Raw genomic sequence first — 27,187 nt, forward strand, 5'->3', positions numbered from 1 at the left:
CTTGTTTGACCATATATATATATAAACAGAATTTATAAATCCCTTTAGGAGAGACATAAAGTCAAAACCCTTTTTGCTGGCAGGTGCAAAATTCAAATATTGCTTGATTTTACATCCCAAATACCCAATTTATTGTCCCTTTACCATATACCATAATGATATATTTTTTTAACATGGTAGGGGGAAAATAATAATAATAATAATAATAATAATAATAAAAATAATAACAAATGCCTTTGGAACTACCTGGGTTCCTGGAGAAAGCCAGTCTAAAGTATGTATAATAGTTTGAAACAATAATGCTTAATCATTTAAAAAGTAACAGCTGTTTATAAGTGTGCGTTATACACAACCAGATTTTAAACCCAAATATAAATCCCTTTCAACATGATGCTAAGAAAACCAGAGAGAGAGTGACTCATGAATATTTAACAAAATAAGTGAAAAAAAAATCAGCGACTTTTGTCTTTTCATTACAAGCATAACTGAAAAAACTAAATAAATTCTAAAAATAATCCAAAGCCTAAACAAGGAAAAGAAATAACTGTTCAAAATTATATAAATTCCTTATAACCATTTCCTTTCAAAAAAATAATTCAAATCAACGCTTGACTTGTAGGTAAAGATTTGAAGCTCTTCTAGCTCTAAAATGGCACAATAGATTCAGCATGCTCGTGACACACAACCTTACTCAGCGTTATTCAGCGGCATAAAAACTTCACAAATCGTACATTTTTTGACAGTTCCATTCTAGTAAGAATTGTACTATCACGAAACACACAAGAATGCATTCTTAGTGTAAACTACAACAGGTAATACATTATTTTGCAAAGGCCATCATATATTTAGTTCAGGACTACTACAATGATAGATGTATGTACAATTTTTTTTTTATCATATTCCTGAAGGTATTCACACAGTGTAAATTAGTTCATTGTAAAGTTTTAGACATTTAAGACTACACACCTAAAATTATCTGCTGTTTCTACAACAACAGCCACTTTATTGGAAAGACCTGTACATCTGCACATCCATGCGGTTATATAATCAGCCAATCATGTACACATGTGGGACATTCCATACATCATGCAGGTGCAGGTCTCATCAATGTACTCATCATATTGTACATCAAAAATCATAATAATTAAAAAAATCTTTTAGGTGTTGGTACCAGACAGGCGGGTTTGAGTATTTTATAAACTGCTAATCTCCTGGAAATCTCTCTCCGAAGGTTTACACAAAAAATTAAAGAAAAAGATATAATTTTCACCTTATGACAGTTCTGTGGCTAAATAAGAAATTGAAGGAAAATGGCCAGACTGGATCAAACTGCCAGGACGGGTATAGTAACTTGATCACAATGAAAGTATCTCTGCATGCACAAAACATCAAACTGTGAGGTGGGTGGGCTACAACATATACACCATCCTGTCAGCTGTCCTCTGATCTGTCTCATCAACAAGCTCACAGGTTGTTTTTATTTTTTTGCTCCATCCTGTATAACGCTAGATACTGTTGTGTGTAAATCCCAAGAGATCAACAAACACATCCCACTCCTCTAGGACTAGCAAACAGGCCACGATAACAAAGTCCCAAAAATGGGACACTTTCTGATGTTTGACATTAATGCTAACTAAAGCTCTTGACTTATATTTGCATGCATTTTTTGTATTTTGCTGCTGCCACAGATTGGATAACTGCATATTTGAGCAGGTGTACAGGTGTTCCCAATAAAGTGGATTCTGAGTCTGGTCACAAGTACAGCAAAAAAAATTACTCTTCTTCTAAGGCAGCGTAAGAAGGACACAACGGTGGTGTCTGTGTATGTTTGTGCATGGTGTGTGTGTCTTCATATATTTTGTTGGACATCAAATAAACTGACTGCAGCGATAATTTATAAAGCTAAAAAAAAAAAAATCATTTTCTTTGGGTTACCGAAGTTAAAGTTAAGAGTTAGGTGTAGGCTTGGCATTAATCAACTGTGTCAAAGATTATGTAAATGGAAGGTCCTTACAATGAAAAGCCCACTGTGCTGTGTGTGTGTGTGTGTGTGTGTGTGTGTGTGTGTGTGTGTGTGTGTGTGTGTGTGTGTGTGTGTGTGAATGTGTGGGTGTGTGTCTATCTCTGAGAAAAGTATTCTAATACAATACGCAAATGTCCTAATCGATCCTTGAGCGAGGTAAGGGACAGAACTGTAGTCTGGTAGGCTGGATCTAACTGGAGCACAGATAAGAGCCACCAGCACCAGGCCGGACCATCAGCGGACGCCTGCCAAAATAAAATAAAAAAAAAAAGCTTAAAAAATTAAAGAAATGTAGGATGCATATGGGCAATTAAAAAAAAATAACTGACAAACATTTCTAGGGCACAAGCACAAAAAAACATACGATCACAGAATTGTTAATAATAATAATTATTATTAATATAATTTCTTCTGATCTAAATAAGTGGAAAAATATAGAAAGTGGTTGTACTTAGATTGAATAAAGTAATATTAAGTGTTGTTAGATTATATGATGCAAAATTCAAATTCTAAATCATTCTTTAAAAAACAAACAACTTAAGTTTTCTCTGCTTTTTCTTCCAAGACAGAAATGTTTTTTATTTTTTTCAATTAACTGTCTTTTTGCCCTTGTTTTTAGACACAATAATAAAATCATTTAATGGCCAATGATTTAAAAAAAGTCTAAAACACTCAATTGTTTAACCCGTCCCATAAAAAAATAGAAAAGAACATTCAATATGGGATTCGAATCAAATTAATTTTGAATAACTCTCCAAATAACCATAGATAAAAATTAGGTAAATAAATACATTTTAAAAGGAATAAATTTACCAGCATTAATCTAATCCAATTATCTAAATACGTATCTAAATACGTGAAAATAATAAATGAGAAAATTAAATGTGCTGAACATAGAAAATCAAAGGCCAATTCAAGCATGTTTTAATTTCACTTGTCATTAAACACAAAGAGTTCTACTTTAACCAACTTTTAAATCCAGATGGAATAATTTAGTCTGTAATTTATAACTATTTGGGATAGGCAGCCTAATCATGCTTAAGAGTGAGGACATCATTTTTGTTCTATACCTTAGGGGTTTTTGAAACAGAAATGCAATTTTGTTTTAAGCTAGTTTATGTGTGCACGTTTAAACCTGAATGTTATCTTCTCTTTCGGGCATGTCTCCATACTGCTGGATGATCTGCTCCCGGATGCGGCTGTTAAGCCGTTGGTACCACTCCCTGGCCTGCTGATACACACTGTCATGGAGGCGTTGCAGCATTTCAAGCTCAGCATCATATGCCTATATTTAGCACAACATACACAAACCCATACACATTATCCTCATAATTGCGGGCAATATAGCGACAACCAGAAATGTAAAATTACTTTCTCTCTCTTGCCATTAACAAACATTACTGCTCTGAGATCTTATGTTCCATATTTCAGGTAATATTTTTTTCCTCCTTAAATTATAAACCCAAATTAAATCTGACTAATTGCCAGTATTATTGTATTAGCTGGATTGTAATTTAGGATCAGCTGTGAAACCTTATGGTCTTGCAGGTACTCAATGTCAGCTGTGTGATAGCCATCCCGCTGGCCTCTCCGGAGCACACGGAATCGGCTTCCTCCTCGTGTTTCTACATAAGAGCGGCCATCAGGGAGCACATTCTGGTCCAAAATCTCCAGCATGCAGCCATAATCTGCAAACCTGTGCAATTCCGTATATAACAACTTAGTCATGTTTTGACTATCACTTTGTATTGACTTAATTATTATGTTTTATTATTATTACATTTCCAGGGAGTGCAATCAACCTCAGTGATCAAGCACATTGCCATTGGAAACTAATTACTCTAGATAAAAATAACAGTTCTGATCTATATTTGTACCATATTGTTTTACAGGATGTGTGGGTTGGTGTGTATTGTGATCGGTGTGACACAGTGTAGTGTAGTTTTAAGAAAAGTTTCCACAGGAAATGAAAGGTGGGCTGAACGCGACTTTCTGCCTGAACTGAGCTTTTCCTTAAAATGACGATCTGGAATGAGGCTTCATTTAATCAGCTCGTTTAAGTAAATTAAATGAATCAGAACACAAACTACTTGTGTTCATTCACTTATATTGCTTAATGCCAGGTCAGGTCTCCTGTTCGGAAACATTTTGGTTTTTGGATGAAGCATAGGCAAAGAATAACGTGGATATTCTGTGTGGATAAAATAAGGCAGTGAAGACATTTTTAATTTTCAATATTAGATTTGTTTAAATTAATGAATGTATGCTCTCTGTGTGAATTTCTTATGTGTTCAAGAACTTTCATGTATTTTTTTACTTCACTTTACAATAAAACATAAGTGGATAAAGTGAAAGCAGAGAAGTCGTTAAAAAATGATTGTAGTGTTATATTATTATTATTATTATTAATAATATTATTATTATTGCTTTTTGTAAGAAAGAATACTATGTCCCTATATTTCCATTAATGATGTGTTCAGGATTTATTTTTTTTTTTTTACTTGACTGAAAAAAAAAAATTAAACATGACTTCAAAATTCAGGTGCATACCAAGTTGTGACTTGCGACCCATAAACCTCCTTCCTCTCCCCATACCAATGGAAAGTTTTTAGACCCTTTTTTAGTTCGTCACATTTTGTTATGTTTCACATTCATCTTAAAATTCACCCAAATGCTTTTTTTCATAAAAAAGTAGTGCTTAGCATTGTGGCCTTGAAACTCCAGGATCGAGGGTTCGATTACTGCCCCGAGTTTGCATCCAAAGACATGCAGATTAGGTTAATTAGCATTCCCAAATTGCCTTTAGTGTGTGTGTCCTGTGATGGATTGGTACCCTGGTTTGATGGGCCCCCCTGTAAACCTGTACATGATAAGTGCTAAAGAAGATAAATAAATATATGTCCAGTCTTAAGTCTGCTTGTGAATGATGCTTAAGATCCCGCACACTTTAGAGAAGGTTTTCACTTATAGCTTATCTTATTTTTCTTACTATTATCCCAGTTTCAGCTGCAGAAAGCCATCCCTACAGTCAAAAACAGTGAGTGGCTGAAGAAATTTTCTTCTCCCCTTCAACAGATCTGTGTGGGGACACAATCCTGTGTTGCAGGTCTACAGGTAATTCTCTCCACCTCATGGCTTTGTTTTCACTAGGCCATACACTATTTATGGTGACACCTTATATAGGCAGGTGTGTGCGTTCCTAATTATGTTCAATAAATTCAATTAGGGACAGGTAGACTCAAATAAAGTTTTAGAAACATAGGAGTAGGATGCATGAATACTTGTAGACAATGGACCAGTGATAGGATTAGGAGGCACTAAAATGGAGGAATAAAATGCTCCAAACACCTATTGTGAAGTATTTTGTGTAGAATGATAAGAAAAATGTATAATATTCACTAATCAGCCATGACATTAACACCACCACAAGGTACATTATCAACATTATCAACTATAAAACAATACACTGATGCCAAGATCATGAGCAGCCACGGGAAGGCCACTTGAGGCCACTGTTCACCTGGACTCAAAATTCCCCAGATCCCAATCCAATTGAGCACCCATTGGATGCGCCAGACAAACACGTCTGATCCACGCAGACCCCACAACCCTCAGCACCCAAAAGATTTATTACTAACATCTGAGTTCCAGGTACCACAGGTCACCCCAGGGTCCCTGTAGAGCCATTCCCCGAGAGGACAGAGCTGCCCTGGGAACATGATATATACTGCTTATTCTGTACAGTGTTGCAGAATGCCTGGAGCCTATCCCAGGGCACTCAGGGCACAAGGGAGGTACACCCAGGATGAGGTGCCAATCAATCACAGGACACACAAGCATACACATACTCAAATTAACACATATTACATGAAATTTAAAAAAAACTGGTCTTAACCATCTTAACGCAGACTATTTTTTTTTATTATCCGTTCACAATAATGCAAATTAGAAAAAAAGAATAAAAATCTAAATCAAATCAATATTTGGTATTACTACCCTTTGACTTCAAACCAGCATCAGTTTTTACACAAAGTCAGGGATTTTGTAGGATCAGATTCAGGTGTTTGATTAACCAGTTATATCAGAAAGGTGCTAATGATCATCAATTTTATATGTATGTTGAAATATAGTTTTTAAATCTACTTTATTTTAGCTAAAATAGAAACAGATGTGTAGGAGGATTAAGACAGGATAAGGAACCATCACTAAGTGAGGTTGTGGAAGACAGTTTCATGTCACAGGCAACAGTGAGCACAGCAATGACATACAAGGTGAAACATCAGAAAGGTCTCTCCCAGGCAACAATTTCAAAGCATAGTATGTTCAAGATATTTTGAAGAAGCACAGAGAAACTGCCAATGTTGAAGACTGTAGACACAGTAGTCTGCTAAAGAAATTTAATGTAACAGTGCCATTAGCAAAGAACTAGTGGAATCCCGTGGGACCCAGGTACACCCATCTACTGTCTGGAGAAGTCTGGCCAAAAGTGGTCTTCATTGAAGAATTGTGGCCCAAAAGCTGTACATTGGAAACAAGGCTAAGCAACACAACTATGCATGAAAATACAGGAACTGGGGTGCATAAAAATAAGAGCAGGTTCTCTTTGACTGATGATATATTTGCCTGTAGCAGGAGGCAGCAGTGTCCGCAGGCAACAGTGAAGCATGGTGGAAGTTCCTTGCAAGTTTGGGGCTACATTTCAGCAAATGCAGTTAAAGATTTGGACAGGATTAACAATGCCCTCAATGCTGAGAAATACAGGCAGATATTTTTCCATCATGTAGTACCATCAGGGATCTGATGGACCCTAAATTTATTCTGTAGCAGGACCACGACCCTAAACATACAGCCAAAGTCATCAAGAACTGTCTTTATTGTAGACAAGAACAAGGAGCCCTTGAAGTGGTGGTTTGGTCCCCACAGAGCCCAGATCTCAACATGAAAGATTCTGACTGGGATTACATCACAGGAGACAGGAGGATTGGAGGCAACATACATCAGTAGATCTGTTTCCAACTGTGGCCATGATGTTAGTTCTCCATGATATTTGGAATAACCTACCTGCCGATATATACACAATGTACAGCTCAAAAGTTTGGGATCACTTTCTAACTCCAAGATCTTTTCCGATTTTAATTTCTTTATACATTGTAAAGCAGTTCTGAAGGTGCCCAGAATATCTCCTTTAAACAGTTCATTTTAAGATTAACTGCTACTCATGATCTGTAAAGCCTCTAATCTGAGGTGCTGTTAATTGGTGAGTTTTGAGGCTGGTAAGTCTAAATAAACTTCTCCTCTGCAGCAGGGGTAAGTTTTGTTCTTGCCTTCCTGTTTAATTAGGAAATTTGATTGTGTGTGTGTGTGTGTGTTTGTCAGCAAGCAATGCCCCTCAGCAATATCCCACATCACTATCCACTACACTATGATTGTGGGTTCGCAACTGTGGCCAAATCACCGCCATGCTGATAATCAATTTAACCACACTCTTGCTCATACAATAGTGTTTAAACATATATTTGTAAGATCATCGAGGTATGATGTTATAGTCATATAGTGAACTGTCTCTGTAGGATTTTCCAGTCAAAATTCACTCCTTACCCTTTGCCATGCTCATAGCTGCACATGCCAAATTTCTTAGTGCCAGTCTCTATACATCGACGCATCATCAGTCTGTACCGTGGCTCAAAAACATGCAATGGGCATGGGATACCAGGATAGGCCACAGTACACACAAAGATCGGGATGTCATTGGTCAAACTGGAAAAGAAGAGGTTGTCATAAACGATCAAAAGGAGATTAAACATTCATGATGTCACATTTTACATATGTCAGAAATGATAAAAACAAAGGTTTTAATATTTTAGAATCATTATATAATTTGTCTGGATTTCTATCTTCAAAGGTATCCTATTCTTTCTACAGTACCGGCATCATCAAATTCCAGGTCTGTGATTAAAAATATATGAAGATATTCCACCTTCCAGCAGAATAAATTCCATCATTGACAAATCAAAGTCAATGAAGGAATACCTTGAGAAGAAAAAGTGTATATATATATATATATATATACATAAATTTTGGAAAAGGATAAAAGCTTTTGGAATGTCATAGCCCAGATCTAAATTCTAAACTAATGGAATAACCTGAAGATAGATTCCCTCATGATTTGATAATTATGGCAGACTCTTAACCAAAAAGGCAAATTTTTGTACAACAAGCTAAACATGTGTTAACTAAGTAGGGGCACACACTTGTGCAATCAGATTATTGAAGATGTTTTAAATTTTCCCCCTTAAGAACTATTTCTGTGCTTTTTAAATGCTGAAAAAAAGTTGTAACATGGTTACATCTTGGTAGATTTTTTAACATTACAAAACATTTGTACTAAATATTTTAACAGGGTGTTGACTTTTTATATACACTTTAGTGTATATATGTTGTAGTGTGTCTGACTCACTTTGAAAGCTCAGCCATCTCAGCATCATGCACTTGTTTTCTCTCAGCCAGCTGCTGGGGGAAGAGGTGGGTCATAATTTCCTGCAGCAGAACCGTGGGGTTGTACTTCCTGTTTTTAAAATACTGGTACGGGGAGTGAGAAATAAATTTTTATTATCTACAATTATAGAAAAAAGGACTGATAATGTACAAAAAATACATTGTCTGGACACACACTATAGTGATTTTTTTGGTTCGGTTTTTGCATTAAGTTCAGCATTTATTCTCTGAGATATGATGTCGGAGTCAAACCATTCATTAATGTCTTTTTCAGGACATCCCAAAGACTTTTGGCCATGCAGTGCATTTTTTCATTTATTTTTACTCATCCATAAAAGGCCACACCTCTATCTAAAAAGGTCAGAGAGTGGCTGATGGACATATTACCTATACGGAACATAAGGGAGAACAGTACTAAAACAGACAGATGTACGGTATTATGTTGGAGTGAAAACAGCAAATACTGAAACAATGTATTAACTTGACATTTATACGAAGGGACTAATTGATCAAACTTGTTTGATACTTTAAGGTTGCTTACTTCCTGCAGTGCTTGTTTACAGAGTGGACAGCGGAGATTATGGTCAAGACTTCTCTCAATACAGTTCTTGCAGAATGTGTGGCCACATGGTGTTGTGACTGGATCATAGAATAGCCTGAGGGCCAGCAAACATGTAACAATAAAAAATAGCTAATGTTGTCTATATAAAAAATACATAATAGATACAAATAGATAAAGATACAGTAGTATTTGATACCACTGTATTATTATAAATACAGTAGCATTTGATAATAGGTCTATGGAAAATATGACTGCAGTAAACAATACATTCGCTAATCCAGACACTCCTAGTAGGATAACTAATTTCAGACTACACTTACCTGATGCAGAGGGGGCACTCAAAATCTGACACAGTCAGAGGGGACATCTCTTTGTCCACTACAACAGGCAAAAACATAATACAACTTTATAAAAAAATAAAAACAACTTTGATATCCTCTAACACTCAATCTGAAGACAATGTATGTCCATGTGCTCAGGTTTCTCTATATAAGAAACAGATATGCATTACTTATATTCTTTAAATCTAAAGGAGTGTTTTATTGATCCTAACTACAGACTAAAGAAGTAAAGCACATTGTATAAGTAGCTATTTATCCCACCTCTCATCTGCATATCCTTCTTTACCATCATCTCATCAGTCTCCTGGGCTGTCGAAAGAATCGACACAGCCTGGCACGTGCTTAAGCAGTTTTGAGAACTGGCGTTGTACTTGACCTGAGATGCCTGCTAGAGATGTGAAAAAAGACATCAGGTATTTATAAGGCACTCAAAGTAAAAAAAAAAAAAAATTCTAACAGTAAGTGGAAAATTTGGTCTCTGCTTTTATACATGGGCATTAACACAGGTAGCTGTTTTACAATGTGGAAATAATAGACTTTACAGTAGCTCCTTTTAGACATGCACTGCTTATCATTGATTATACAGCAATTTAATGTATTGGTTTTATGTTTTATGACATGGAACAAGTAACTTTTAATTATGCAGTACATACATTTACATTTAGGCATTTGGCAGACGCTCTTATCCAGAGCGACTTACATTTTTATCTCATTACACATCTGAGCAGTTGAGGGTTAAGGGCCTTGCTCAAGGGCCCAACAGTGGCAACTTGGTGGTTGTGGGGTTTGAACCTGGGATCTTCCGAATCGTAGTCCAATGCCTTAACCACTGAGCTACCCCTGGCCCCCATATAGTGGGCCATCCAATCATGACAGTCTAGGAAGTGATCATTTAAAAACTGTGAGTCGTGTTAACGGATTGTGCAGTTGCTACTTTTTATCATCTTGGGATGAAAAATTTGTTTCTTGTGCAGGTAATAAAAATAGGCTCGTTTTGAGTTTTGTAATGTTGAAATAAGGGCTCATCTGAATGGTTTTTAGGACCAGTCCTTGAAAAAGTCTGCTGTGTACCCTGTATTAAAGACTTTGGCATAGTCATTACAAATAAAGATGGGAAAACTTTTCCCATACACAGTTTTGTTTATTTTGACATAATAAAATAAGTATAGCTGTGTATTTATCCTCCCAAAACATCCATTAATCATGTTGATGACTTGTCAGAGAAAAAGAATAAATTTGTTAAATTTGTCCGAAACAATCTGATAACCATAAAACCTTGCGCCTAAAGCACTTATTGTTAATGAAATGATCTCGGATTATTGCCTTGATGTACTCTGCCTCACCGAAACCTGGCTTAAACCAAATGAATATATTGGTCTGAATGAGTCTACTCCGTCAGGATATTTTTACCTGTCTGATCAATACCATTTTGTAGATCTAAATGGAGTACCGTCTGATGTAATGCCAGTGAAATATGGGGTCCCACAAGGGTCAGTTTTAGGACCTCTGCTGTTCTCAATATACATGCTTCCCTTGGGAAACTTCATTAGAAGGTATGGGATTAGTTTCCATTGTTGTCTAGATTAACTGAGTGTGTCCAGGACATAAAAGATTGGATGACCAATAACTTTCCTTTACTAAATTCAGATAAAAAAACCCAGCACACAACAGCTTTCAAAATTTAGCCTGCGTTTAGAAGGATGTACTGTTACTACCAGCTCAACAGTAAAAGACCTGGGCGTAATATTAGACAGTAACTTGTCCTTTGAAAATCATATTTCCAATATCACAAAAACAGCCTTTTTCCATCTTAGAAATATTGCCAAACTTAGGAGCATCCTATCCGTATCTGATGCAGAAAAGCTAGTTCATGCATTCATGACCTCCAGACTGGACTATTATAATGCATAACTAGGTGGTTGTCCTGCATTCTCAATAAACAAGCTACAGTTACTCCAAAATGCAGCCGCCAGGGTTCTCACTAGATCCAGAAAATATGATCATATAACCCCAAAATTATCATCCCTGCACTGGCTACCTGTTCAGTTTATATAGAATTAATTACAAAATAGTACTACTTACATACAAAGCTTTAAATGTTTTAGCTCCCACATACCTAACCAGTCTTCTAATACGCTACAATCCACCACGCTCCTTAAGATCACAAAACTCCGGACCTCTGGTAATTCCCAGAATTTTTAAATCTACAAAAGGGGGCAGGGCATTTTCATATTTAGCTCTGAAACTTTGGAATAGCCTTCCAAATAGTGTTCGGGGAGCAGACATGGTTTCCCAACTCAAAAGTAGACTCAAAACGCATCTCTTTAATCTGGCATACCCGTAACTCATCCCATAACCTCATACTCCAGTACATCGATCCTGAATGGCAACTACGCTAATTCAATCTTTTCTGTATTTTTCTACCCATCCCGAGGCATCTGGAGATTGTGCCAGCTTCAGTAGACAAAGGCCAACCCTGCGAGGTTTCTGAGGCATCCAGAGAAGGACCGTCTCCAGCAGGATTCTGCTTTATGATGGTTGGAGCTACGCATGCTGCTCCTGTGTTTCCAGTGATCCAGACCCCATCTGCCCTCTGCACCTACTGACTCCCTGTGCTAAAATGGACTTCATGTTAATCTACACAACTTCTGTTATATTGAACTTTCACCAGCACAACACACATGATGTTATTTATATCTGTTATCACCCAGATGAGAATGGGTTCCCTGATTGAGTCTGGTTCCTCTCAAGGTTTCTTCCTATTGCCATCTCAGGGAGTTTTTCCACCGTCGACATCACCCTTGGCTTGCTCATCAGAGACATTTTATTCATCATTCATTCATCTAATTATTATCTAGACACATTTTTCTCACACATACACACTTCCAAATATTATCTTTTCTAAAAAAAAATAATAATAATAATAATTCTTTCATTTTTGTGAAGCTGCTTTGAGACAATGACCATTGTTAAAAGCGCTATATAAATAAAATTGAATTGAATTGAATTAAAAGAGAACGCTTTTTATGGCGTTGAGTCTCTATCCTAAAAAATCAAGATGAGCTAGGACGACATGCCGATGTCGAAGCGCTAGCTTCTGAGTCTGAGCTAGAATCAGCCAGTCGTCTATTTCATTCAAAATACGGATGCCCTGGAGTCGTAAAGGAGCCAGGACTGCATCCATGCATTTTTTATATGTGCGGGTGACAGAGCTAGGCCAAATGGAAGGATTCGATACTGGTAAGGCCAGGGGTAGCTCAGTGGTTAAGGCATTGGACTACGGTTCGGAAGATCCCAGGTTCAAACCCCACAACCACCAAGTTGCCACTGTTGGGCCCTTGAGCAAGGCCCTTTAACCCTCAACTGCTCAGATGTGTAATGAGATAAAAATGTAAGTCGCTCTGGATAAGAGCGTCTGCCAAATGCCCAAATGTAAATGTAAGCTTCGCCCCCGAAAGCAAACCTCAGGAACTTCCTGTATTGTGGCAATATTTCTATATGAAAATATGCGTCCTTCGGGTCGATTGTCACAAAGCAATGCTCTGGTTGGGAAACAATCATTTGAGAATTTAAGAAACAATCATTTTGACAGTCAACATTTTGAACCTGTACGTTTTTAGACAGCAGTTCAGCCCCCCGTTTTTCTTGGGAACCAAGAAATACCGACTGTAGTAACCTAAATCTGTCTGGTAGGGGAACATATTCTATGGCCCCTTTTCCCAGCAACGTTTATAATTCTAGAGTCAGCAGGTGCTCCCTTTCCGGTTTCACAGAAGTGGAGACCACTCTGTTGAAACGCGGAGAGCGATGTGTGAACTGAATCCTGTAGCCTCTCTCTAGTGCTTAGTACCCAAGGAGATGTACCTGGCAGTAGCTTCCATGGCCGGAAGGCTGGAAGGCGAGGTGGGGGCATCAAGGAGAAATGCACGATCCTTATCCTTGATGCCCATGAGATTTAGCCACAGATGCCTTTTCGCGAAAACAATCGCCGCCATAAAATGGCCAATAGCATGAGCCGTCTGCTTTTCAGAAACGCCCTATCAGTTCCAGATAGAAACACCCTATCATGAAGAGTCCTGCCAGTGCTCAAGTCTTTCAGCAGCTCAGCCTGGTAAGCCTGCAAAAACCGCCATGGTGTGCAGTGGAGCACCAGCCTGATCCGCTGCCTGAAAGCTTTTCCCCACCAGGGAAGATGTCAGTCTACACGGCTTGGTGGGGAGTGTGTGATTTTCCAGGGAGGATGATGTCCCAGGAGAGAGTTAGCCTACAAGCATCTCTTCTATCTGGGGCATCGTCATATAACCCTGTGCCTTCGCATCAACGATTTTCAAAAAAATCATAGTTAATGGCACAAAAAAGAGAGAGAGAAACCTGTCGTCTAAATTTTTGAGCGCTTGGGGAAATTCCGCTTCTGCGGCCAAACGATACGCTCGATCGCATGCATTAGGTACCTGCAGTAACTCCTCCATACCCGCGGAAGCGAGAGTAGGCCTCTCCTGTCCATTCACAAGAAGCACCGAGGCACGCTTGAGAATTGGACGGAAAACTTCCTGATCCGGCGAGAGCGCGAGAGAAAGGGGGAATTCCGTCTCGTGCGCATCTGCCAGATTGCACTGTTTAACCCGAGAAATGCGCTGCAAAACAAAGGTGTGGAGATCACGCTCCAAAAGAAATCAATCACACGGAGGTACAGATTTCCCAACAAACTCCAGCCTATTGGTGAGTTAACACTTTTAAACTCGCTTGCACACACACACGCGAACACAATGCAGTCCTGAAGACTGTTTCCGGTTCACTCCTATTTATAACCTGTAGGTGCACTTTATCAGATGACGTCACCTGACCGAGGTTATATAAGCCAAAAATTTGGCGTGTTTGATACACACATGCTTCACAATCAGCAACACAAAAAGATGTTCCCAGAGTGTTTCCACGCAGCATCAAGTGCAGCTTTTAAAAGGGAACTGTGGTACGGCCATACAGAGGGCTACAAAGCATGAATTTACTCCATTATTTAATAGCAAATCACCACTGGTCAATCATCTCGGCCCTGGTCAATCAACATTTTGAATAACTGCTTACATCACGCATACTTGTTTTCTCTCATATCCAGCTTTTGATCATTTTAGATTCTCATCTTTATTTAAATTGTTCTATAAACGGCACTGGAAGAACATTAATCCAATAAATTAAAATAGTCAAAAGGTACAGTATAAGAGCCATCATGTCTTTTACCTGCTCACAGTTAAACGTCATATCCAGTTGGTTCAGAGGTAACTTCAGGTCGTCAGTGGATGGAGAACCTAAAGTATTAGTTTGAGAACTGCAGTCTCTAAGATAGTCGTCCGCAATTTGCAGGATTTGGGGCACCTCCTCTGGTGTGGCCATACCTTCCATTTCCAAGATCTAAACATGAACAACACAAAGTCATTATAAATCAAACATATTTTATTTTGTGTTTGTACGCGCATGTGTACAGCGCGCGTGTACTGTTTCTTATAATACACGTGTTATATGGAATATGAAAGCAAAATAGTCTCATTAATAATTCACACAAAAGACACGGTGCACACATGCATACCCCAATTCACATGTGTGAAACCCAATTCACGTGCACAAAAAAATACATATTCACAAAAAAACAACTCACATGCACAAAATAAATATATATATATATATATTCATGATATACGTTTTACAAATGCAAAAGACAATTCACAGATGTACAACTGTATACAAAATTTTTGAATGTTTAAAATTCACGTGTGTATCATGGACTGTGAAAGTTATTACTTTATTTTATAGTGTTTAATTAATGAATATTAATGAAAATAACACAGCTAACCACTTTATCATCCTGCATTACATGTTTGTCAATCAAGACAGTCATAGTTACATTTACATTTACAGTTACATTACATTTAATTTGGAGAATAGATGTTTGTGTATAACATAATGGATTAAAGCTGCACGGCATATTTTGCATTTGTGAAATGTATATTATGAATATATATATTTTTTCGTGCACGTGAATTGGGTTTCACACATGTGAATTGGGATACGCATGTATGCATCATGTTTTTTGTGTAAATTATTAATGAGACTGATTTGCTTTCATAGTGGAACGAATAATTTGAGTTTCCATTATTTCTTATAGAAAATTTGCTTTGATTTATTTTGGAATACGAGCCCGTAATCAGGGGCTATATGCCCGTAATCCAAGGTTCCACTGTATTGTGTTGCAGTTCTACAGTACACAGTAGAATGGTTATAAATACAGTATTATCCACTTCATCCATAAATATTTCCATATATATATTTTGCGTACTAGAGACAATTCATAGATGTACAGTTTTGCAATAAAAGACGAAAGACGGATAAGACTGCTGAGTTGTACAATTTGATGGCTGCTGAGAGAAATGACCTGCAAAGTGTTCCTTCCTGCAGTGAAGCATGAGCAATCTGCCGCTTTTGTCCCTGTAGTGTGTTATAGAGTGGGTGGAAGGGAATCTTTATGATTACAGAAACAGTTGCCAGCATCCTCCTCTCTGCCACCATCTCCACTGTGTCCAGTTTAGCCCCCAGAATGGAGCCATCCTTTCTAATTACCTTTTTACTGTGTTAGTGCCATTTGCTGAAATGCTGTCCTTCACTAAATTTTTTGAGGAAATGCTGCTGATATTTCTTATTTTTATAGTGGAGAATAATAGCGGGAGAATGTATAATGGATGCTAAACATACTGTAGATCATGTACTGTGTTTATACAAACATTGTGAAGGAAGTCTTCCTATTGATATGCCTCTGGAATATCAGTATTTAAAGGCATGGTGGCTCAGCAGTTAGCACTGTCCCCTACGTTCGACTCTTGCCTTTGGTCTGTTTGTATGGAGTTAACAGTTTAGTTTATATATACTGCGGAACCTTTGATTGCGGGTAACCCGGTGTGCGAGCGTTCTGAGCAAGAAATTGTACGGAATTTTTCGAGTCTTAATAGACGAGTACCAAGTACCATCGAGTATCATGTGGCACGCATGCGCTTCTTGTGCGTCATGTGATCACAACTGAGCGAATGGTTCTTCTCTCTCAGTTATGGGTAAGCGTTTCCCATGCTCGGTCTCAGTGCGCCACTTGTTTAGTCAACATCCGTGTACTGTTTACTATAACACTGTGACCACTTATGTGCGCGTAAAGCCTTTTTTTCAATTTATTTGTGTGTGTGTGTGTGTGTGTGTCTAGTAGCTTTCTCTATCTCTGTTTTTACACACGATAGAAAGTCTAAGCCTGACCTATTATGCATTAAACTAAGATTACCATGGGGACAAAAAGTAATGTCATAAAGCTAAAAAAAAAAAAATTTTAACCAATGCTTTGATCACCACAAACAAATTGAATTTTATGTTTTTAAATGAAACTTGGTTAGACGATAGCTGCAGTGCAACAGTCCTTAATGAAACAGCTCCTCCTAACTTAACCTCTTATGAGTATCTGCAGAATCGTTAGGAGAAGTGGAGGTGTAGCTGGTCTATATAAAGATGGTTATCAAGTCATTTGGTCAGTATTTGTCTTTTAAATATCTAGGGATTTTGCTGAAAGGTGCTCCACGTATTTCATTCATCATTATTTACAGACCTCCAAAATATTTTGCAGACTTTATTAAAGAATTTACAGAACCGCTATTAATGATTTCCTCATAGTTTGACTGTTTTGCTCTAACGGGGGACTTTAATATGCATATTGATAATGCAGAAATCAATACTACAAAAGAAATGATAAGTGTTTTAAACACTTTTGACCTGATTCAGCATGTGCACGAGCCCACACATGATCGTAGACACCACTCATCAGTAAGGGTCTAAACATCTCATCCATTCTTATTAAGGACGTAGCACTATCTGATCACTTCTGTATTTTCTTTAATAAATTGATCTCTGTTACCACTGAATCTAGATCTGTCTCTGTCAGCAAGAGATGCATTAATGAGAATACAAGTGCACTATTTATGAAGGCTACTGTATATCTTTAACACCAAGCATTTCTGCAGACTCTGTTGATCTTCTCCTTGATTCCTTTAACTCAAAAGTTAAGAATGTTATTGATGATATTGCTCCGGAAAAGTTCCAAAAGACGGGCAGACAAAAATCACCATGGAGAAAATCAACAGCAGTTTAGAGTATGAAAAGACAATGCCGAAAAGCTAAGCGGATGTGGTGGGAATTCACTATAGCATCTGTAAAGACAGCCTTCATGCTTTCAATGTGGAACTACCCACAGCTATACAGATCTTCTTCTCAAACATTATAAACAGTAACTTAAACAACACACGCACTCTTTTTGCTACTGTTGAGAGACTGACAAACCCACCAAGTCAGATTCCCATTAAAATGCAATGAGTTTGCTTCCATCTTTTCTGAGAAAATCAGTAATATTAGGCGGGCTATTAACACATCAAGTCATGCAGAGGTCAGAAAAACGCAAACACAACCTCAAAAAACAGTTACTATGTCTGCCTTTCAAGCAATTGATAGCAAAATCCTGGGAGAAATAGTACAGCACCTCAAATTGTCAATCTGCGACCTTGACACACTTCCCACATCTTTTCTCAAAAATGTGTTTAACTGTTTAGAAGCAGATCTTTTACAAGTGGTGGACACCTCACTTCTCTCTGGGACTTTTCCAAACTCTCTAAAAACCGCAGTTGTAAAGCCATCTTGATAATACGATATTGAATAACTACGGACCAATATCAAATCTTCCGTTTATAGGCAAGATTATTGAAAAGGTTGTTTTTAATCAGCTGAACAACCACTTAAACAAAATGAATACCTGGACAGTTTTCAATCTGGTTTCCGAGCACATCATAGTACAGAGACAGCGCTCATAAAGATAATAAATGACATTTGTTTAAATTCTGATTCTGGCAAAATACCAGTGCTGGTACTGCTAGATCTTAGTGCTGCGTCGATCATAACATACTAAGAGAAAGACTGGAAAACTGGGTTAAGGCTTTCTGGGATGGTACTAAAATGGTTTAGGTCATACTTAAAAGGGAGAGGTTATTATGTGAGTATAGGAGAGCACAAATCTAAGTGGACGTTCATGACATGCGGAGTCCCACAAGGCTCAATTCTTGCACCCCTCCTGTTAAGCCTGTATATGCTCCCACTTAGGCAGATAATGAGAAAGAACCAAATTGCCTATTACAGCTATGCTGATGATACCGAGATTTACCTAGCCTTATCTCCAAATGACTACAGCCCAGTTGACTCCCTCTGCCAATGCATTGATAAAATTAACAGTTGGATGTGGCAAAATTTTCTTCAGTTAAACAAGAAGAAAACTGAGGTCATTGCATTTGAAAACAAAGATGAAGCTCTGAAGGCGAATGCATACCTTCACTCCAGGGATCAAACAACTAAAAAACAAGTCAAGAATCTTGTCAAGACAAACCTTAGTTTCTGTAGTCATGTCAAAGCAAGACTTGGAAAAACTTGTCCATGCCTTTACCACCAGCAGGGTAAATTATTGTATTGGTCTCCTGACCGGCCTTCCCAAGAAGACCATTAGACAGCTGCAGCTCATCCAGAACACTGCTGCCAAAATTCTGACTAGAACCAGAAAATCTAAGCACATCACACCAGTCCTCAGGTCCTTACACTGGCTTCCAGTAATATTTAGGATAGATTTTAAAGTACTTTTACTTGTTTATAAATCACTCAATGGCTTAGGACCAAAATACATATGCGGATATGCTCACTAAATATAAACCTAACAAACTGCTCAGATCGTTAGGATCGAGTCAGTTAGAAATACCAAGGGTTCACACAAAACAAGGAAAGTCCGCTTTTAGCCATTATGCTGCCCGCAGTTGGAACCAGCTTCCAGAAGAGATCAGATGTACTAAAACATAAGTCACATTCAAATCTAGACTTAAAACTCATCTGTTTAGCTGTGGAATTTCTTGAATAAGCACTGTGCCATGCCCGAACTGACTGCACTGTATTTTATGTTTCTTATATTTTCAACTGTTTTATTTTGATTCTAAATCAAATTTTAAGTAGTTTTAAAAGTGCCACTACAAACAGTTTTAGTGCTATTATTTTCTATTTCTTTTTAGGATTATTTTCTTCTCTTTTATGTAAAGCACTTTGAATTACCATTGTGTATGAAATGTGCTATACAAATATACTTGCCTTGCCTTGCTTTGCCTTGCCTTGTGTATGTAGGACAACTTTCTCACATACCAGTTTACCAAATAGAGACTCACCCGCACGCTATTCGATAAACTGGTGTGTCTGTGTGTGTGTGAAAGTCGTCCTACACAGCAGCCGCCTGGTTACACTGTATATATTCAGCACATTGGGAGATGTGAGAATGCCAATTAGCTTAACCTGCATGTCTTTGGATTGTAGAAGGAAACCTGAGTATAAGGAGGAAACCCACCAAGCACGGAGAGAACGAGCAAACTCCATGCATTCAGACCCACGAACAGAAAAGAAGCCAACCTTATTCATATATAGTCAGCTATCTATTATATAGTAATTATAATTATAATGTGAGATTTCCAATTTTTTTTTTTCAGAATATTATTTTTGTAGTGGGACATTTATGTTCCCATAAACACAGTAGACACAACCATAGAGAAAATCTGTAGCTGATACAAAATACTAAGATATCAGATATAATACACTGTAGTTACCATATGAACTTTTTATTTCATTCATTGTCCATGTGAATAATGAGTTTAATGTTGAAGGTTCTGTGTGGTCATGAATTTACCTTCCTGATCTGGTTCTTAGCAGCAGCAAATTCAGGCTGTTGTTTTAGACAATGATGGAACTGCATGAGAGCTTCAGTTAGTCTTCCCATCTCCAGCAGCACATTTCCTTTTTGGAAGAAAGCCTAAGCATGCACAGAAACGGACACAAGAGGGCAGACAAGCAAGCCTTTACAGAGAAATGTAATCCATTATAACAAATTCTCAAGTTACACCACTGCAAAGCATGACAAAACACACACATCTACATCTGGTTAAAGACCTACAGATCTAAAGCCTGTGATTATAAACTTACTAAATAACATTCAGTGTTAAAAATTCAGACTAAACATTAGAGCATTAGTGTTCATAAGTATTTGGACAGTTACTACATTGTTGCCTCTGTATAACACCACAAGGATTTCTGCTTTTATTCAAAGTTAATTAAAATAGTGGACTGACATATTATTAATTGCACACTTTCGTATATAATACCTCATTGTCACAGGATCAAAAATCATTGTACAGTTGTCTGACAGTTTCCTAATTATTTCATGACAAATAAAGAATAAATAAAAAGTCTTCAGTTAATGCCAGGTGTTGAGTTTACATTTGGAGTGACCCCAGCATGTGTAGTGCCCACTGTACAAGCCTATGAAGGCAGTCTGGGCTAGTGTCAGGTCTAGGCTCAGCAAAATGAAGTCAGCTGAATCTACTGATTAACCAGGTTATGCCATTAAGTCTTTCCTCTCTGATGGCATGTGTAGGAGCGATTCCAGAAGGCGATCGAACAAAATATTAGAGTGTGTTTACTTTTTGGCCTGGCAGTGTATTTATAATTGTTTGTGTTTGTTCAATTACTTTTGAGCCTGTGATATGATGGAGATATGTAAAAAAAAAAAATACTTCCTAAAGGGTTAATTCTATATTTTTTCTATATTTTAAAAACATCTTGATTTCTTCATTTCGAATGCATTATGATGATGTACAGAGGGAAAAAATAGGAAAAACTGTGGTCCTGTATGTGACACTGACCATTGTACTGTTGCCTAGTGCTTGATGAAGAAAACAACCTACTAAAAATAAGAGAAGCTGATGACAGTACAACAGTCAAATTACCCTTCCTGCATATTTTTCGGCATCAGATGTGATAAACATGGGCTTTCCATTTGTTTCCTGGCAGCAGGACCAGCACACTGTCTAACTCCTTGTTGTGAGGTTTTGCAATTCAATACAAAGTTCAGTGTGAGTGGGCGAGGCTAGTTAAATATTACCATGTTTGTTTTTGTGTTGTCAAAAAACACATGATTTTCAAAATGGGTTGTTTTTATATCACCATCAGTAGACAGTAAAGGCATTCTGTTTTCTTTAATAGATATCTCAAGAATGAGAGATGTAGGAGTTATATGAAATTATTGCTGTAACCAGTGGTGAGTAGTAAATTTTAAACATTACATGTACACTAATCAGCCATGACATTAACTTCACTGGCAGAGGATATGAATAACACTTTAACAATTATTAATTACCAATTAGTAACAGGATCATGGGCACCCAAAGCTCATCTATGGCTGTGGGGAATAAAGGCCAGTCTGTCTGCTCTGATCTCACACAAAAGCCAATGCAGCATAAAAAATTCAATGCGACAGAAAGGTACTAGAAAACCAGTGTATCACAGCCTGCTGCGCACAGGGCCCAGGAAATAAATACCTCAAGGCCGTCGACCCGGGATCCCAAGAGAAGGTACACCCTGAACAAGGTGCTAATCTATCGCAAGGCACACACACGCTCATTCAGACACTACAGGTAATTGGGAATGCCAGTTAGTCTTTGGACTGTGGGAGAAAACTGGAATACCTGGAGGAAATCCACCATGTACAGGGAGAACATGCAAACAGACCCGAGGTGGGAATCAAACCCGGACCTTGGAGGTGCAAGGCGACAGTGTTAACCATTAAGCTACCGTGCCGCCCTACTTATGATGCCTAAGTAGGGCGTATTTATGATAAGCATCATAAATAATTGAATATTATTTTTCTATATTTTTTAAAACAGTTAAGTGGATAAAACTGAAAAAAATTACAGGTGTGTAGTGATGTCTGATTTTTTTCAACTAAAATGCATTAAATAAGCTTAATCTAAAACAACACTGAGAGCAGTGTTTTACCTCAGCCCAGTTGGGCCTGGCACAGCACAAATCTTCCAGGTCACAAAGAGCTTCGGAAAAGCGTCTGAGCCCCATGTTGGCCTCTGCCCTCCATGCTTTCAGACTCATATCATCAGGAGCTGAAGGAAAAAAAGTGAGCATAATGGGAGAAACAGCAAAGAGAAAATTCTGTTTACATCTTTTTCATTTAGAGTGTTTAATGTTATTCAAAGTGACAGCAGGTCCCCACAGGCACACTTAATCATCTTTTACATAGCATAAGCTTACAGACGTGTTCCTCCCACACCTTTCTGCCGACAGAAGAGAATCACTGCTGCCAAACTACAACACTCACCTTATTTTATTTGGCCTGGGATTGTGTCATCAATCTATGTAAAAGAGTTAAGCGTAACTGTGCCAGGGTTTAGGTTCGGAAACACAGAAGAGGATACATGATGCATGATCCAGATTAACATCATATATGAGCACGCTAACTTTTTAGACTCTGTGTACGTAATAAAAAGAAGCTGTTTAAATGCAGTTGCTGTTCATGCAAAACAAACAGTGTACAGGACGAGGACATTCAGAGCTTGCCTGTAACAGGATAATCAAACAGGCTTTGCGTGAGGTACAAGACAGACTTCACTGGAACATTGGTTATGCAACGCATAATAATCAGTTTTGTAATCCTCTTGCTCCCACTCATATTTCAGCCATTTATAGTAAAGACATTAAAATTACTAGACGGTAATCGTTTGCCAGAAGGGTCCAATAAGGTTGAGCTAATCTGTCCAAAAGATGAGCTGATTAATACAGCCATCTAATTAGATTTCTAATTAAACTATTGTTATAACACATTTTTTTGCATTATTTGAATGCTAACTCAGATGCCTGGATTACTTTAGAAGTAAAATAACAATGTGGGGAAATAGAACCACTACATGGCCTAGATTAATGTCTATAATTAACTCAGTCTTACTAGCCCAGTCATACCTGCAGTGGTACGGTGGAACTTGTTTGGCCCAATTATTGAACCAAACAAAATAAAAAATGCTGATTATTTCCATTACCTTACAGGCACTGGGTTTACCCAGGCACATTATTGATACAAATATTTACTTTAATCTTAGACATTGTTTAATAAGTGAGTCAATGGTGAAAACTATTTTATTTAATTCTGCCTGCGCGATGGCATGATCTACGACGCCAGTCCTTCATGCAGTAGCACTGACGTACCATGACAGAAAATCAAAACAAAGTCTTTAACCCACTTACGGAAAGAAAGCGGCATCCTCATAGCAGGGCACGGAAAAAAAATCTTACCTAAAATTCAAGATGATGTGAAACGCATACAGAAGAGGGAGGTGCAGTAGCCCAGTCTCAATATGACAAAGGACCTTGAACAAGTAACTGAGGGGCCTGTGCAGATAGAAATGACTAAATCCTTCTGATGGTTTTAAGGAGATATTTCCTTGAGAATGCCAGATTAGCAGTGTGAGCAAGAATGCAGGTGGCAAAACAGAATACAAATGCAATACATATACAAACACCACACCTGAAATCAACACTAGTTCTTTTATCTGCCTTTTATTTATCTGGAATAATAAGGGAATAACACACACCTGGTCAAAGAATAGCTGAGCAGGCAATTTTCTGAATACTTTCGGCTCCTAATTAGTATGTTAATACTGTACCTTCAAATTAATACGAAATTCTTTGATCTCATACTCATTATTCAGTTGATCTGTTTATTTAAAAATTTATATATGATCGCTTTCTCCGTGTCCTAATATTTATTAACAATTGTTTTAAAAAGTCATTTTACAAAGTCTTAGCAAACTGCTTTCCTTTAGCACATTTTTTTCTGGATCATTACTATGTATTTGAAAAAATAACAATATTTATTTTTTTCACTTTCACCACAATCTTTTTCCCTTTTTTATTTTCTAAAATTTCTTTTCACACAATATTATGCACTTTGTTATTCTTTAAACGAAGACCTGGAATTTCTGTCAAACCTGTTTTTTTTTCCAGACTTTATTTTGCATTTAGTTAATAAAACTCTTTGTTAGTTTATGTCACTTCCAGTTCTATCCTCTATGCGGCACTAATGTTAGTGTTAGTGTTGGGACTAATTATGTGTGCTATTTATGTAATTTAAGTGGCACCACACTTCCTGATCTCATGCTAATTTAATTTGCCTTTTCTACTTGTTTGTGTTGCTTGCTAATGCTAAGAATCAATGTGTAGCTAATGCCAGTGGCTAGTCCAATTCTACCCTAGTCATGTTTTGTCTTGTCAAGTTACACTTGATTTAAGATGCTCTTGCTATTACATCCTGCCATCTCCTACATAACAGAACACAGGACCTTTAAAATCTGGATGTAGCAGGCAAAAGGAGAAGGCATGGAATGGAGCTTGTTGGAGTAATGAAGCACCAGGACATCAAGTAAGAGGTGACAGGGTGGTTCCCCACATTGAGATTTAATGTAAGGCCTACTTTCAGCTCAGCACACTGTTGACACCCTAGTGCTTTCCACAGCACAACTGCCTATAGTGAGCTTAAGAGAGTGGGTCAAAGGCTCTGTGCAGAATGTCTTCTACTTGTATTCAGTTTTACCACCATGATGCAAAATACACTATGCTCGGCAGGATTGATTGAACACCCCCCCCACACACACACACACACACACACATGTGCGACTCAGATAAGAAATAATTACAGCATTAGAACTCATAATGTAGCCCAATTATATATGCACATACTTTGTCTACTAAAATGAGTAGTTTCTCATTCCAAGCCCAGGGGACCTTTTTTTTCCAGGTCAAGGTGATGTGCACACAACATCAAAAAAAGAATCATCATGCCTAGTTATTTTAACTAATGGGTAGTAAATATTTTTATTTTAATATTTTACTTTAACATTGAACATCTTGAATGTTAATTTTCATTTAGGACCATGATTGTGACTTCATTGCTTTAAGTTCTATAAGTAATAAATGATAAGCAAAATTATATTTCCTTCTGTTATTTGCTGATCCAAACAAAATGATCTGACATGCACCTCAAAAACTGTGATATAATCTGAACTATGAGATCAGTGATCTATTGCATGCCTAATACAGACCTCCTGAGCATAAGAATAGTGGTTGTAGTGCTGTATTGGTGTAGTGTGCACCAAAATGATGCTTCCTTACTTTTTTCGCTAGGTGTGGAGAAAGACTATTAACACAATTACATTAAAATGCATGGGAATTGAAGATCCAATCATCAATCAATCAATCAATCAATCAATCAATCATCAATGCATATGTTATGCAAGAGAACCAGTGATTTCAAATGGAATGACCCAGGTTGTGGTGTAGTCAGGTAACTACTCATAAAACACTAATAAAGCACAACAACAGTATGACCTATAAACTATGCAGGGACAGATACACTGATTTGTTTTCTTTAAAATAAAAGAGCGGTTTTAAAAATGATAGGAAATTGGCTATTCATTACACATGCATTTATTAGTAATAACGTTAAATACTGTATGAATATGTTGTGTTGCATGTAACAGTAAGGAGCACCAGTTATAAAAGAGGAAAAAGTTACATCTGGAGCCCTGCCATGACCTGTAACAGCAATACCATATGCTTTTGTGTGAATCTTTAGGATTTACATAAGATACACAGCTATTGTCACCGCTGCATCTATATGCCAAAATATACCTAAATTATAAATCATGCGTTATAAATTTCTATTAAAATTTAACTAAACAATAAGTAAGTGTAATGAATATTTCTTTGTTTTTTAGTTAAACATACCTATATCCATCTATTCATCCATTTAATAACCCCCAACCCTAATTTTACATGCAATTCAGTCAGTTTGGAGTGATTTCATTAAAGTTTGGGAACCCCTAACATAAGATGCGCATGAACTCTGCGAGACAATAAAGAAGAAAGCTGTATACCACGTGACCTAATGGCTGTTAAGCATCTCGGCGTGCGTGCGCACGCGCACAAAAAGGAGGCAATCAAGCTGATATATTCACCCGTGCGAAGATCTAAGTTGTAAAACAACCAAGATCGTCTGTAATAACAGCCTATGACATTCTTTATTAATACATTTACCATGTCGTACAATAACAATAACACTTACCTGTCTCTAACCCGTCTTCAGCCATACGTAGTGCTTTAGTAAAGTCTCGAGCCCTCAGTCTCTCTTGTATTTCACATTTCGTCTTGGTTTCCTCGGGACAATACTTCTCAATTATACAGAAAAGCAAAACGTTGTTTTTTATGTTTCTCGTGTCCCTCTGCTTCAGCCTCTCCATGCACGCTGGGCATCTGGACGGCACACAGACTCCCATAATGCACCGGCGGCAGAACGAGTGACCGCAACTTATTGTCACTGGTTCACACAGGACAAACAGACATATGGGACACTCCAGATGCTCCATGTCTCACATGTACAGTTACAGGGAAATCACAACGCCTGCAGTCCTCTATAACAGGAGGCTATAGGGAGAAGAAGCCAAGGTGGCAGGTTGAGGAAGGTGAAGGGAGAGTTTTTCGGCTGATCTAAGCTATAAAAATAATTTCGGAGCAAAAGAACCTTTTAACGCGACGTCGAGACTTTTCTGTTCCCTTTATTAACAGAGGAGTCCGGTTTCAGGGAAGTGTTCGCTGTCGTTCACATCGCAGGCTTTGTCCAGGGGAAAAAGTAACGCTTTCCATGTATGAGCGCGCTGAGTAAAATCTTACCGATTCAGTCCGAGACGATTTATTCCATCCAACTTCATCAGCATTACGTGTATGTCTGGATATTTTACCTCAATATGAACATCTTTTACTCGTCGCTGGCTGCACCGCGCT

General features: G+C 37.7%; 1 protein-coding gene across 4 annotated transcripts; it reads right to left on the reverse strand.

Annotated features, from left to right (window-relative positions):
* lonrf1 (LON peptidase N-terminal domain and ring finger 1) lies at nt 1–27,187 on the reverse strand. Of its 4 annotated transcripts, none has more exons than XM_053506485.1 (12): nt 26,472–27,187; nt 22,343–22,461; nt 20,199–20,321; nt 14,657–14,827; nt 9,683–9,806; nt 9,401–9,458; nt 9,060–9,174; nt 8,481–8,602; nt 7,622–7,780; nt 3,557–3,719; nt 3,159–3,308; nt 1–2,268 (listed from the first exon to the last, which is right to left on the reverse strand). In XM_053506485.1, the coding sequence occupies exons 1-12, from the start codon at nt 26,770–26,772 to the stop codon at nt 2,119–2,121; spliced, it is 1,755 nt and encodes a 584-aa protein (XP_053362460.1). In that variant the 5' UTR covers nt 26,773–27,187; the 3' UTR covers nt 1–2,118. The 4 variants fall into 4 exon arrangements, with proteins under 4 accessions (XP_053362460.1, XP_053362459.1, XP_053362462.1 ...); XM_053506484.1 differs by having other exon boundaries at nt 9,683–9,809; XM_053506487.1 differs by having other exon boundaries at nt 9,683–9,809; nt 27,077–27,179.

The sequence above is a fragment of the Clarias gariepinus genome, chromosome 10, assembly GCF_024256425.1.
Source record: "Clarias gariepinus isolate MV-2021 ecotype Netherlands chromosome 10, CGAR_prim_01v2, whole genome shotgun sequence".
NCBI lineage: Eukaryota > Metazoa > Chordata > Actinopteri > Siluriformes > Clariidae > Clarias > Clarias gariepinus.